This window comes from Calidris pugnax, unplaced genomic scaffold (assembly GCF_001431845.1).
Source record: "Calidris pugnax isolate Ruff unplaced genomic scaffold, ASM143184v1 scaffold219, whole genome shotgun sequence".
Classification (NCBI taxonomy): Eukaryota; Metazoa; Chordata; class Aves; order Charadriiformes; family Scolopacidae; genus Calidris; species Calidris pugnax.
Window position 1 is genome coordinate 9575467 of NW_015094507.1, and position 14488 is coordinate 9589954.

The following is a 14488-nucleotide window of genomic DNA, read 5'->3' on the forward strand; positions in this document are numbered from 1 at the left end:
CTATCTGTGTTACTCTCTGGTTTCCTTTTGTATTTACCTGTTGGTGCATGGATCCTTGATACCTTCATTCCATTAGAGCTTGTCTAATTGTTCCATTACAAAAGTCTATGCTCCAGAAGGAAACCAACCCTTCGGCAACAATGTAATTTTCACAGGAAAGTTCAGGTTAGTTCTTTAATGGGTCAGGTACCTTACACACCCTCTGGGGATGGAAAAAAGCAGATCCACAGACATAAGATACATAATTTCAACTTGGTGTTTTTAATATCAGTTAGAAATGGTTCTTAATAAGAGAGATATTTACTTAATGATTCACTTTGCCTTAATTACATAGTAACAAGTTGTGATGATTCCATCCTGCATTACCATATACAGTCTTCTTAAAACAGATTATTATTTCTGCAGAAGAGAATTAACTGCAGAAATACATTTTTAGACCATCTCCGCAGCACTCTTGCTTTAGCTGAACAGCAAGTCCCATGTTATGAAAAAGAAGCAGATTTCTGATGCTGAAAGACATCGTGGCTGTGCCTCTTCACCTCTTCTAGCTGGATCATTGGGAATTTTACTTGTTTTTCAAACCATTTGGCTACAGTGAGAAGCTGCTTCTCCTGGAATGAACGTCCAATGAACTGCAGCCCAATTGGCAAGCCCCTCTCTGAAAGAGCTGCAGGAACATTTATGGCTGGCAGTCCTGAAAGAAAAAAAAAAAAAAAAAAAAAACATATGCAAACACTTACTACTAAACAAATCCAGTTGGAGTATTTCTTGTAATAATTCTAGGTTTAGAATTATTCTATGGAGACATGTTAGGTCCCAGTCTGATTGGTCCAGGAGGGGTTGGCAATGATTCTGTAGGTTCCTCACATCCAGTTTCCTCACAAGAGGAGAAAGACTAGTTAAAATAATTTCAGTCAATGAAATAAGGATACTGCCAGGTGATCACAATAAATGAATTAGAGTGATTTAAGGAGTCAGCATCCTCTGAAAAAAGAATCAACTCTCCTAAGAAAGAGATTTTGGTCTCTGGAACTTATCTGCAGCCCCTATCCAGCTCCCAGCTGCCTCATTTTAAAATCTAGTCTTAGATTTCGTAGCATTTCATAAATAAGCTATCCTTATGGCCAGGTTATTACTGTTAAGAATTACAGCACAGAGGTGAAATGGTCCGATTCTGTAGAAGAGGCTTAAATAGCTGAAGGGAATAGATATAATAAGTGACTAGGGAGGGTAAAATGTAGTTGAATTCCTGTCCTGACTCACCAGCCATGTTTGCAGCCTGGGTCAGGATGTCATCTTGTGCGCTGCGGGTTCTGTTGTCTTCTTTGATGAATTCCATATATGGTACTGCATCGCTCAGAGTGGTAGGAGTGAGTAAAATATCAACACCACTCCCAAAAACCTTCAAAAAGTCATTCGCAATGAGACGCCTGACCTTCTGTGCCTTGATAAAGTAATTTTCATAGTTCCTAGAAAGAAATATGGACATGAGGGTCTGAAACTAATTCCAAAAATACAGAACTTAATTTCTTATTTACTGTAAAAAACACAAGGCCGGTATTCCTTCTGTTAAAAGACTAACACTGGTACTTGAGTTTTTGATATGCCAGAAATGTAGTCATCAAACAAGGTGTTTATGCTTTCCTAGCAATGAAGCTGTTAGAGAAGGAAGAGAGGAGGACATACTGCTGAAGAAAGGTGAAGGGAAAACAAACCCCTAGTTTACAATAACTATCTAAAAATCAAAACAATGCTTTTATGACCTTTCTGAAACTAAACCGTGTATTGAATTTCACCGCAGGGCAGCACAGCAAGGCCTAGGAACAATACAGGACTAAGCAGCCTCAGAAAATAGGCATTAATCATTTAGGATTCAGTCCAGTAAGATACTTAAAGCACCTGAAAAATCCCCATCATCTGTGGAGGATTCCATGTGGTCTACGGATTTCTAAACTGTCTCTACACAGTTTTGAAGCAGAAACAAATTAGTCAGTTTTATGTCTATTGTTCCTTTTAACTTCATATGCAGAACTGGTAAACGTGGAATCCTTAAATTCAGAGAAGTTCAGTTTCAAAAGCAATTGCCACCTAAAACCACAGCTATTCTAAAGAATAAAAAAAAAAAAAAAGAAAAAAAAAAAAGGGGAGAGTATTAACAACTGCAACATGTCAGAGTTTCTGTAGATACCACAACGGAAACTGCCCATAAGGCACTTTTTATAAGAGTTATCTTGAAGATTTATGTTTCTGAAAAACTGCACTGAAAATCACTATAATCAATAATAGGCAGGAGATTCAAATGAAGAACTATTGTTAAATTAAACACATACTCTCAGTTAATTCTGATACAACATTGACAGACTTCCATTGCTTCCTGAACAACCACCTAGTTATTTTACAGATTTCAAAACCAAGGTAAAACTAATGTGTAAAATGCAGTATTTGCAGGAGACACAGATGTTTCTTCTCTACTATTTATTCTAACAATGCTTTCTGAACCCTGGGTTCTGTTCTTGAAAAGTAATTTACTGTGGACAGGAACAGGACTCTCCTGTTCAATCTTGATGGAAGCCAATTGTCTATTCCTTCACAGAAGAATGAACTACATGAATTTTAAAGCAGCCTTAGGAAAGCCGATCTGGAGAGTTGTAACCAGAAGGAGCACACTTGGCAGGAATATCGGCATTCCATAAAGGCTGGTTGTTGCATACTGAGGGACAACATTCCTGTCTCTGACAGCAACTAGAAGTCACATCTGATGAACACTCTTGCTGACAGAGCTCTTTGTGTAGTGCGCTTGCCTTGAGACTGATTACATGACTAATGTTTCTGTTGGTATCTGAACAAATTAAGGCAGAGAAAGACGGGAGTTTTACTAACATAAATTCAGATTCTTGGATAAGGAGTGAAAACTAAAAAAAAAAAAAAAAAAAAAAAAAAAAAAAAAAAAAGAGAAAAAAATAAAAAAAAAAAAAAAAAAAAAAAAAAAGTCAAATTGATCTGATCCATGCACCAGCTACATGAGCTGGATAAAAACCTGTCTTCTGTAAAGACATCAGCCTTACCTTTGCCAATGCCCTCCTCTCTCTGTATACTAAGGTGAAGACCTATAGTTAATTTAATCGCTGTATCTTCTGGCTTTCTCTAGAACAACCTCAGTAGAATGTACCAGCAGTTTTAATGAGATTAACTGCTACAGAACTTTTAAGGCTATGACAGTAACGGCTTCAGTATGGTTTTAATGTGATACCATCTGATACACTTTTGTTTAATTTAACTAATGGGTATCAGTAATACTCTGGGGAAAAGACTAAGGGAAAACATTATCTTTCTCTATTAACAGTTCACTAGGTATTACATATAGCTAAAGCAATAATAATAATATAAGTAGCTACTAGTATCAGGACAATCCTTTTTTTCATGTCATGATGAACAATTAATCACCATTTGCCTAAAAAATTGTTAAGTTGGCAAATTCGAGCTTCAAGATGTTCTCCTTACTGTTTCAATAAGAAATAGTTTCCTGATAGAATTCTTCCTCTTACAACATCATTAAAGCCTTCTCGTCGTGTTGCAGCATACATACTTTCCGTGGACTTGTTCATGTCAGAACGGTGTCCTGAAAAGAAAAAAGCAATTTGGAAATTAATACTTTTTGTAACCCTTAACATTTAACAACATGAGGTGATATTATACATAGTAAAACAACAGGCCACTGTTGGCTGCAATCCGACATGGTACTATTCTGGAAAAACAACAAAACATACTCCTGTTTTATTACAGAAATATTAAACAGGTTTTAAGCCCAGACGCTTAGATGTCTAGAAGTGAAACATATTAAAATATGTATTTATTTACTCATTTTTATTTGGACAGGTTTTTTACTATTCCATCTTAGAGAAACAACACGGAACATTCAACCATGAAAAGCACATCTCTTAAGATTAATAATTTTTCATGGCATCCAGCAACATTTCTATTGTCTGAGAGAAAAGTTTTTTCGAAGGCCTTACCGTATTCCAGTCCATCAAACCTGGCCATGTTTGATGCCACTTCTGCTGTGCACAGCACGTGATAGCAGACAATTGAGTACTGAGTGTGTGGTAGGCTCACTTCAGTTACTTTAGCACCTGCATTCTTAAAGAGGTCAGCAGCCTTTGACCAGAGAGCCAGAATTTCACTAGAAAGTCCTGGTGCATGATATTCCTTAGAGAAAAACAAGAAGTGGGGTGATTTTACATACTGGTTTACTTCTAATGGGAAGCAAAATGCAAATACTCCTTGCTAAAAATACACTGAAACTACTACCTCACCACTATATGATTTAGAGTACTTATTAAAGCTTCTTGCATCTATTAAATATTATACAATCAAGCAGTGTTCGGTCTTCTTAAAAACATTACGTTCATCTCAGTAGGATTAACCCACGTATCACGGAATTTCAACAGTTTCTTCTGAAGAAGAAGCTGCCCAGTTGTCCACTTATTCGTCTACTCATGGAGACTATACTGCACTATTCTGCAATTCGTGGGTAGAAACTCTTGAGGTTTAAATCCTAATACTAGGACTACTGTGAATAGGAAAGGTAAAAAGAAATTATGGCCACAGCATATCAGTGGCAACTCCCATGAAACACACAAAACAACCCACCAAAGAAGAACTACAATCCTGGGGCTGGGAGAAGACTTAGAAACTTACCTGTTAAGAGCTAAGTTAAAAGATATTCTATTAAAATTCTCTATTTTTGAAGGTAGAATCATAGAATGGTTTGGGTTGGAAGGGACCTTGAAGATCATCCAGTTCCAATCCCCCTGCCCTGGGCAGGGACACCTCCCACCAGACCAGGTTGCTCAAAGCCCCATCCAGCCTGGCCTTGAACACCTCCAGGGATGGGGCAGCCACACCTTCCCTGGGCAACCTGTTCCAGTGCCTCACCACCCTCACAGTAAAGAATTTCTTTCTAGTATCTAGTCTAAATCTCCCCTCTTCCAGTGTAAAACTATTACCCCTTGTTCTGTCACTACACTCCCTGACAAAGAGTCCCTCCCCATCTCTCCTGTACCTCCCTTCAGATAATGAAAGGCTGCTATAAGGTCTTCCCAGAGCCTTCTCTTCTCCAGGCTGAACAACCCCAACTCTCTCAGCCTGTCAAGATACTTGCTTTAGTTCTAGCCCACAGCATCAGGTTCATAATACTGTCTGGTTTCTGAGCAGCTATGACTCATGTTTTGTATATGCATGTATCTGTTTAGGAGGATCTGCAGCAGCAGAAAACAACTGTCCAAAGGATATGAATAATTAACCAATGTCACTATTTTAGATTTATCAAAATCTAACCAGTATGCAGCTAATCCATTTTCTAAGGCATACATTTTTTGCACTTCACAGATCCTGAGTAACTGGTCAGTGGACATCTCTGTTTAGCAAATTAAATCTTTTGGTATACCTATTCTAGCACAGGGTTAAATACTGAAATCAAAGTAATAAATGTTATTCACATTGTCTCTCTGAAGGCAGAGCCTTCACGAAATTATAATAGGCAATTAAAAATTGGCTGAAGTCCCAAAGGTTGCACCTAAATTACAAGTATCCTTACAGTTACAAACACAATTGAATTGCACGCATCAGAAGCCAGGTTACAGTTGTCTTTCAATCCCTACTAGAACTCTGCGAGTCACAGCTCCTTGTGCCACTCAATTGCCTTTCAAATTCTGCTTTGTATTAACACAGGGCCATTTAGACAAGTATTTCAAAGCACTGCACAAACCAGAACTAATGTCATTGTATGAGAAGGCACTGAGAGCATCTTGTTTGAGGTTACACGAGTGACTGATGAAAGAGTCAGAGAGATGAGACTGATAAAGAAACAGAGAGAATCAAGAACTGAAGTGCCCCATTTCCGTTGGAACTTCCCAAAAGTGTTTCCCACAACGATGACAGAATGTTTTAGATGCAGCAACAGAATATGGTCACTCCAAATCGCCTGCACAGGCAATGGAGCACATACTGCTCTTTACCAGGAGCTGCTCATACTGTCTTCACTGTTTGAAATCATGAGAGACTGGGAGGCAGTGGGCAAGACACAAATATTTGTTTTGTTAGGTGTCCTATTTGCTGTTCCTATCCACAACTGTTGACAGGATTTAAATATTACCTTCGGAATTCCTATCGAGAGCTTGCTGACATCAGGCAAATCGGGTAGTTCAAACGGCTTAAAGTTGTCCTGAATTGTGGTAGAGTCTTTAGGATCATGTCCAGCAAGTGAACCTGAAATACAACATGACACACGAAGAACAGAAAAATCTACCCTGAGTAGCCAGAATTCAATTTGTTTGGAGATAATGTTGTAAATAAAGACATGTTGTATACAAAGACATATGAAGTAGTAATACCTAACACAACTGCTGCGTCATCCACACATCTGGTTAGGATTCCTGGCACATCCATGGAATTCACTAGAGGAATGAGACCATGGCGAGAGATCAGTCCATATGTTGGCTTTAAACCTACTACACCACAGTGAGCAGCAGGGTTTCTGGTAGATCCTCCTGTGTCTGACCCTAAGGCTCTATGGTTTCAAAAGGATTATCATTAGTAAAATAATTCAAAACATTTCCAAATAATAAAAACGGCTTTCAGATGCATGGATTTAAAAACACGTGAATTCTTCCAGATTAGAAGCCATGACCACACAGCCTTAATTTCAGTGTGCTCCCTCTGCTATTTTTCATCTTTTTACTCTTATTTTCCTTAGGGTCTCTGAATTAGTCATCAGGAAAGCCCAGTTCTTTCCACAAAGCAGAGGCAGACAGGCGGAATTCAGGCCATCTGAATATGACCCTAAGTATCTACTTCTGCCTTCTCTGCTGGTGTGTTCCAACCCTGTGGACTCCTACAGAGTCTCATATGATTTAGCGTACGAATTTCAGACACTTGATTTCTTATTCATTCAGTAACCAATACTCTATAAAGCAGCATTATCCAGTATACAAATAAATAGCAACACAGTTCATCTTTTGCTCCTAATAATTAGGGGATACTTTTCAAAGTCTAGGATGTTTTTTCTGCTTCTAAACTTACAAAACATAGCATCAGAACTCCAAGTTTACAGTAGCTTAGGTGCATTTTTAGAACACAGTATTTTTTTTTTCTTAAGTTGATTTTTTTGTTCTTTCACGGGTGAGGGTTTGTTCTTTCTGAACTGAAATTTTTATTTCAAAAATTGTATTGGAATAGGAAATTCATATTGAAATGAAACCTGCTCTTCTTTTTTTTAATAATTTTAACTCAAGTACCATTTTAAAAAAATAGAACAGCTTTCATCCACATCTTTGCCAAAAATAAATTAAACTTCGGAAAGAGGTATGATTTTAATTGAAAGTGGTTATGTGACTTTCCCCATGGGAATCTGTTTCTGAGATGGTTGAACCAATTCAATTGACTTTGCTCAAGTGGAATTTTTTCAAAGCTTTTGTGTTGATATAAAAAAAATCTTCAATTCTGTAGCATTTCTGTACATCCAAATCTCAAATTGAAAAAGATAAAAACTGGCAGCATTCCTGATGCTTGAAAGAAAATAATAGAGTGCATATACAATAGGTTATAGGCAATGAAATAGCTGGATGAAAAACCTCCCTGATCAGAGAAAGTGCTGAGTCCAGCACATAAGAGAAGGTGCCAAACCCTATCAGGATCAGGCCACTGTGGCTCAAGACAAGGACCAGCAGTCCTTGGGAACAGCTACCCTGAGTTCAGTTTCAACAGTATTAAAATATTGAGTAGACTACATCCTTGCAAAGGGCAAAGAGATGGAGAGAGGAATCATTAAAAAATAATAAAATAAATTGAGTTTTATATGTAAAAACATTGTATTTTGTAAACAAATCTGTAATCAACATTACCCAAAAAGCCTATGGGTAAGTGAGGACATAGTAACTAAAGAGGATTCTTGAACACCTTCCAGTTAAGAGCACAACTGAAATCATCTTCTATAAAATGTGCTCCACAACGCAGCTCTAAAAACTGCCTAAAATTAAAGGTGTAAAGTTTTAAGGATCAGATTTTTTTTTTAATAGTTGGATAGGGAAGATATAGACAACTGATTTGTTAAACAGTGTGTTGCTATTACATGCAGTTAATAATAACTGGAAAAAAAAAAAAAAAAAAAAAAAATTGGCTGGTTTAAATTCCTTTAAAAAAAAAAAAAAAGCAAAAAAAAAAAACTGAACACCTTCCAGTTAAGAGCACAACTGAAATCATCTTCTATAAAATGTGCTCCACAACGCAGCTCTAAAAACTGCCTAAAATTAAAGGTGTAAAGTTTTAAGGATCAGATTTTTTTTTTAATAGTTGGATAGGGAAGATATAGACAACTGATTTGTTAAACAGTGTGTTGCTATTACATGCAGTTAATAATAACGAGAAAAAAAAAAAAAAAAAAAAGAATTTTGGCTGGTTTAAATTCCTTTAAAATAAAAAAAAAAGCACAACAAAAAAACTAAAACTGTCTTCTAACTTTTTAAACCAGACAAGTTTGTAAGTATCTGTGTATCCTTTTGTTAAGTCAGGGATTTAAAAGGTTTCAGATCCAAAATTTCATGTATTATTACATTACTCTGCTATAAAAACAAAGGAGGGGAGGAAAGATTACTCTACTGTTACAAAGTAAGTGATCTCTCCATTTGCTGAATTTCGGTTTCAGCATGTATTCGCGTAACGCACTTACTGAGGAAGAGGATGCATCACAAACTCCAAGTTAATTTTAAGAGAGTACGTGGGAATAACAATAAAACTGTCATTCCTTTACTGCCACTATAATTTTATTTCACAAAGTGTAAAGTGGTCTTATCAGTATGCTGAGGAACACTCACAATGAACAAGCCTAGATTTGCCTATGTGGATTAATTCTCGCTTCATGATATACCACAAATAAACTAGGGATGTTGAAATAAATTCTTGCATGTCAGTGCAAATAATCCTTCCATTTCAAACTAGATTATGAGAAAATTATAAAATTAAAACCTTGCAACATATTTTGAGACATTTAATAAAAAACAATTTTAAAAAGCCTCTTACGCAAAACACGTGAAAGATGACACAGCAGCCGCACTGCCTCCTGAGCTCCCTCCCGTTATTACCCAGTTAGACTCTTCGTCCTCAGAAAGGGATTTTGGGACAGATTTTTCCTTGTACTGTCTTGAATAGCTCCAGGGATTTCTGACTGGTCCGAATACCCCATCCGTACTCCCAGATCTAAGATAGTCAGACAGGACAAACACACAGACAGAAGTGACAGATGACACACTGCATTCACCAAGTTCTTTTTCTTCATCCAATTCCACATCCTTCATCCTAGCAAATTCAATTTCAATACAATAGGACACATAAAGCCTTGTGCAATCAACTTCAACAACGTTACACAGAATTGTAAAGTTCACAGATCTTCATCTCTTTCTGACACAGAACTCATACCTCTTTCTAACTTCTGCTAATGCCACTGAAAAGAACATAATCACAAAAACATAAAACTGATTTAAGCTATGTAACAGTAGAGCTGCATGTCTGCTTCAAAACAAAGGACTTGTGATTTCTTAACCCCACATTTGGAAAAGACAAAAGATGACCAGAGTCTTGGGGAAAACTGTGCTGCTAGAGAGGAAGGGGAAAGCCCCGCGCTTTTCTGTAAATATCACACTATTACTCACTCTGCAGCCCTCTCCTGAGGCCACAGGTCGCTGCTTCCGAGTGCCAGACTGGCTTCTCAGGAACTGGTTTTAGTCACCTTGTGGTCTTCTAAGTGGGAGCTACCACCAGAAGGGAGGGTGGGGGTACTTTCCTCCGTCCTCACCACCTCCACCCCACGTTCTCCCTGAGGCCAGGGTGCCAACGTTATCAGCCAAATCATCAGACAGAGCAGGCGGTTCACACAGCAGAGACTGAGACATCATTACTGCTGAGCTGGACCAGCTCCCTGACCCAGCTCATGGTGCAGCCGTGCTGCTGCTAGCACAAGAGACCATGCAAACACACACACACACACCAGAGATGAGAGGCCAGCCATGGGATAAGCCTTTTTAGGAGTATCCTGTGCTTTAATGAGCTTAGACCAGTTGTAATACCGTACAATCAGTTTTTTCTATGCTTTTTCCCTTCTCTTCCTCCGAAGGGTGTCTCTTTGACACAGAAATTACTTTATCCACAACAACACAGTCAAAATCCTTCCATCCCATCCATGTGAATTCCCAATCAAACCTCTGTCTTCGGTTTAGGTAAAATAAAAACAAAACCAAAACACAGCACTTGTTGTTTCTCATGGGTAACTAAAGTCCCAGGCATTCCTTTCCAGACACACCCATTGCAGCGACAGAGACTCCCATCCATAACAGCCCAATGCTGTTCCCTGCTATAGCTTGGCTGCCCTCACTGATTGGCTGGACAAGCAATTTGCAAGAGCATTTTCCAATGTGCTCCTGTCAAAAAGTCACCAACATTAGTTTAGGCGATTTAAAGTGCTGCTCTAGGTTAGCCTATTTGCAGGAAATTGGGGAGTACTTGTACAAATTACTCTGCTGGCTGACTGGCAGAGGCAGTGACTGCCATTGGGGGCACGATAATAATTACCTAAGGGCAAAACCCACCAGTAAGGAGGGAGAAAAAGGCAGCAGTTAACTGGTGGTGTAACCAATTCTACTAACACTACTGGATCTGGAAGAAGTCTGCTTGTCCTTGGCCTTCTGCTAAGGCTGTACTGCTTCCTCCCCCTCAAACGTAGCTACAGTCAAACACTACATTCATAAAACTCAGCACTTTTATAATCTACGCAACAGTATAAACGCCCAGTGAGAAATTCATGCAGCTCTGTATACACTTCACAGGTAAGTGTTCATTATTTTCTAACCTCACAGAAAGAGGAGTTAAGGATTACAGGTAGATTGGAGCAGATAGTGTGTATTCTATTTAATGTGCAATCACACATTAAAAATAATAAACATCACTCACCCCATTGCAAATTCATCGAGGTTTGTTTTTCCTAAAAGCACAGCTCCCTGATCCAGTAATTTCTGAACTACTGTAGCATTGTAAGGAGAAATATAACCTGAAAACAATGAGAACAATTAAGAGAGTGATTGGTGAGATACAGCTGTTGTCATTATTTGTGCATAAGAATTGCCAGTTCACAGTGCCACAGGTTTGCTTCAGGATAACATGAGGAAATTCCAAAATTTAGCAGAAGTAAACGAAATGCTGTTTTGTTTACAATGTCTTTCTTTTTTCTCCACAGCTTACAACCAAATAATTCTGGATTATACATTTCAGAGCGTGGAGTTAAGACTTCACATAAACAAGTTACCACAAGGGTAGTAAATTACTGCATTCAGCCAATTTGCAGGAACTGTCTAAAATTAGAATAAAGGAGACACAGCTCTTTACAGAGAAGTGCTAAGCTATCTTGAGTTATGTCCCATTGCCAGGGCATAAAGAAGCATATGGTTAACCACAAGCTGAAATACTACCTGGCTATCCTGTGTGCACCCTTGACCGCTTAGACTTTATGTAAACTAGGATGAGAACCACGACACTGACATGAAATCCCAGGTAGTCACATTTTGTGAATATTGACAGGGGTTTCTCCACCCCTGTCCTCAGTGGGAACAACAAGGACACAGTTACTCCTCCTGCTCTCAGCCATGACATTCCAATCAATCACAATGGGTCTGAGAATGGGCTTTAAGGAAAAGCATCTCAGGTAAGATATCATATTTTGTTTCATCTGCTATTAAAAAAACCCATAATCGGATTAGGGTTCTGCTAATTTACTTGAGCCATTTTCCACAAAACTTCTCAGTTTACTTTGTGCAGAATAATAAGAAAGGTTTTCTACTTTTGTTTTTGTCCATGGTATGTTAATAGAAACAATGAGTTTAAGAAATTTAAAATATTTTTGAAAGCCTTATAGAATGTGTCTGTATTTCAGGTACATAGAGAAAATAATTGTTAATGTCTACTCTTTCTACAGCCATATGAAAAAAAATATTTAAGTCAACAATTAACAGCAGAACAAGAAAAAAAAAGATGACTGTCTTTGGATTTTGCTAGACAGAACAGCAGCAATCAGCACTGATTGCTCTCCTGTGGACACAAAATTAACATGAAGCAAAATGCAAACTATAAACCAATGCTGTTTTAGCATTTGGGCTATAATAAACATTGCATTGTTAAAAGCATATAACTATATGCATAAAGGAGAAAATATGCTTATAAAGGAAACAGATGCATCTGTAATACCAGATGAGCTTGGCAGAAGAAATTAGATAAACATATTTTCTCAAATGAATTCTGCTCATTTTTTGAAAATATTAAGATTTCTGGAACACTCCACTCCATAAACCTTCTAAAGAGAAGGGCAAGACTTCTGAAATGAGATCTGATTTTACTTTAAAAGCTCTACTGTACCTTTTAGCATGTTTGATGCACATGTTGTCTCAATGCCAGCTGTATTAAAATTGTCTTTTACTGCAATAGGAATTCCGTCTAAAACACCCAGCGGCTGACCTGCATTAGAAATTATTGCAAAGACAACAGAGATTAAAGCAAAGTGTGCTATATGTGTAGTCTTATCAATTACAATTTATTTTACACATCCCTTTGGGTGTTTTTTGGAAGCAAGAATGCTATCCACTTAGCCTTTGATGGTTGTCTGTTACATTTTCAAGAACCATCTTCCATTCTAACTCAAGCATCGAGCATTCTGCCCAGACCAGACCTGACCCCATGGAGCCGAGCTCTGCAAATGTGTTTAAGTCTGCAAGACAGGCAGCTGCTTTCATATAGGTTAGCTATCCCAAAGGAGTGCTCACCACCTTCAAATATGACTACGCAATGCTTATTTGAGCCATAGGCGCTGACTAGATCTACTCTGTCCCTAGGCTGGGAGACGTATATTCTGTTCACCTGACGTACACAGTAGCTATGATCTAAAAAAATTACTGAAGCAGGGAAATCTTCCCTAGGTGATCAATCCACCTTCCAGAAAGAAAAAAAAAAAACCAAACAACAAAACCAAAAAGGCCTAAATAAGTAAATAAATAAAATGACAGTGCCTACGACAGGAAGAGAACACTCTGCCTGACGATTTTCTTCAACTGTCAGAGGACAGCAAGCATCACCCAGGAAGCCAAACAAGTACCATATTAGGCGAAAATTTCCCTTTTTGGCCTTCTCGGAAAAGGAAAGGAAAAAGCGGTTGCTCAGCCTCTAAATGCTGCAGTTAACAGGGTTTAATGCTGTTCTCTTCACCAACAAATAACTGCAATTAACAGAGTTGCTTTACTTTCACTTGCTTTCTTAATTTAAAGCCTGACAGGCTGCTCCGGATGTGTGTCCACCTCAGTCAACAGGCCTCCAAAGGACCACTGTCCTCCTGACCGTTGGCTACCAATTTAAAAACAACGCAGACAGGAAGGAGAGGGCAACCCATAGCAGCGCTGCTGAGGAAGCACAGAGCCTGTCTAACCTGCAGTGCCTCCCTGGTTTGGTCCAGATCTTTGGTTTTTGAACCGAATGTGCCAAGAGTGTACCCACCAGCACCCACCCACTGAAGCCTCGACCGCAGCCCTCAGCCCCCACAGTCCAAGGCGGAGCGCGTACACCTCCTTTGAAAAGCCGCTTCATCTGACACACTGAGCTCCTCCGCAAGAAGCTTTTTAAGGACTAAAACGTACCTCTTTTGTACCTTTTCTCCGACTCCTCCGCCTGCTTCAGGGCGGTTTCCTCCGCCACGGTGATGTAGGCATTGAGAAACCTGGTGCTTTTGAGGAGGGCGAGGCACCTCTGGCAGAGCTCCGTGGGAGTGACATGTCCTTCCCTCAGCGCCGCCGACACCTGAAAGGGCCAAACCCCCCTCTCAGGGCAGCCGGCTGACACAGCCCGCTGCGGGGCGTTCAGGGGCTACAGCGCCATCCCCGCCGCCATTTCGTGACGGGTACCCCCCCTTCCCCAGGCCCCGCTGTGCCCAGGGATGGGGGACGCGGCGGCAGGCCCGCTCGCCCCGCCGGTCACCTTGCGAGCCCACCCCGCTCCTCGTCACCCCCTCCCCGCGCCGCGGCGGCTCACAGGACGGGCTGGCACCGCTCACCTCTCGGAGGGAAGCGCGTAGCATGGCGACCCCCCGCTCCCCACCGCCTCACGCCCGCCGGCACACCGCGACCCTTCTCCCGGCGCGCCGGCTGGGCGCCGCCATCTTGCCGCAACCCCCAGCGGCACCATTGGCGGGGCCGCCAAGAAGGCGGCCGCCCATTGGGCCGCGGGTGCGTGCGGGGCGAGGGAGCGGGCAGGCCGGGGCTGAGGGACGAGAGAGCGGGCAGGCCGGGGCTCAGCGCTGAGGGGAGCGCCGCATCCCAGCCCGGTCCCGCGGGGGCGCCGGGTGTGCGGCCTGCTCCGGCTCGGTTGCCCCGGCTCGGCTCGGCTGCCCCGGCCATGCTGTCGCGGG

At 40.4% G+C, this 14488-nt stretch overlaps 1 protein-coding gene across 1 annotated transcript; it reads right to left on the minus strand.

Annotated features, from left to right (window-relative positions):
• Positions 1-238: 238 nt before the first annotated feature.
• Positions 239-14282, minus strand: QRSL1 (glutaminyl-tRNA synthase (glutamine-hydrolyzing)-like 1). Its single transcript, XM_014964634.1, has 11 exons — positions 14135-14282; positions 13722-13881; positions 12454-12552; positions 10999-11095; positions 9076-9252; positions 6393-6568; positions 6155-6267; positions 4014-4206; positions 3502-3619; positions 1264-1469; positions 239-694 (listed from the first exon to the last, which is right to left on the minus strand). The coding sequence occupies exons 1-11, from the start codon at positions 14156-14158 to the stop codon at positions 483-485; spliced, it is 1575 nt and encodes a 524-aa protein (XP_014820120.1). The 5' UTR covers positions 14159-14282; the 3' UTR covers positions 239-482.
• Positions 14283-14488: the final 206 nt, after the last annotated feature.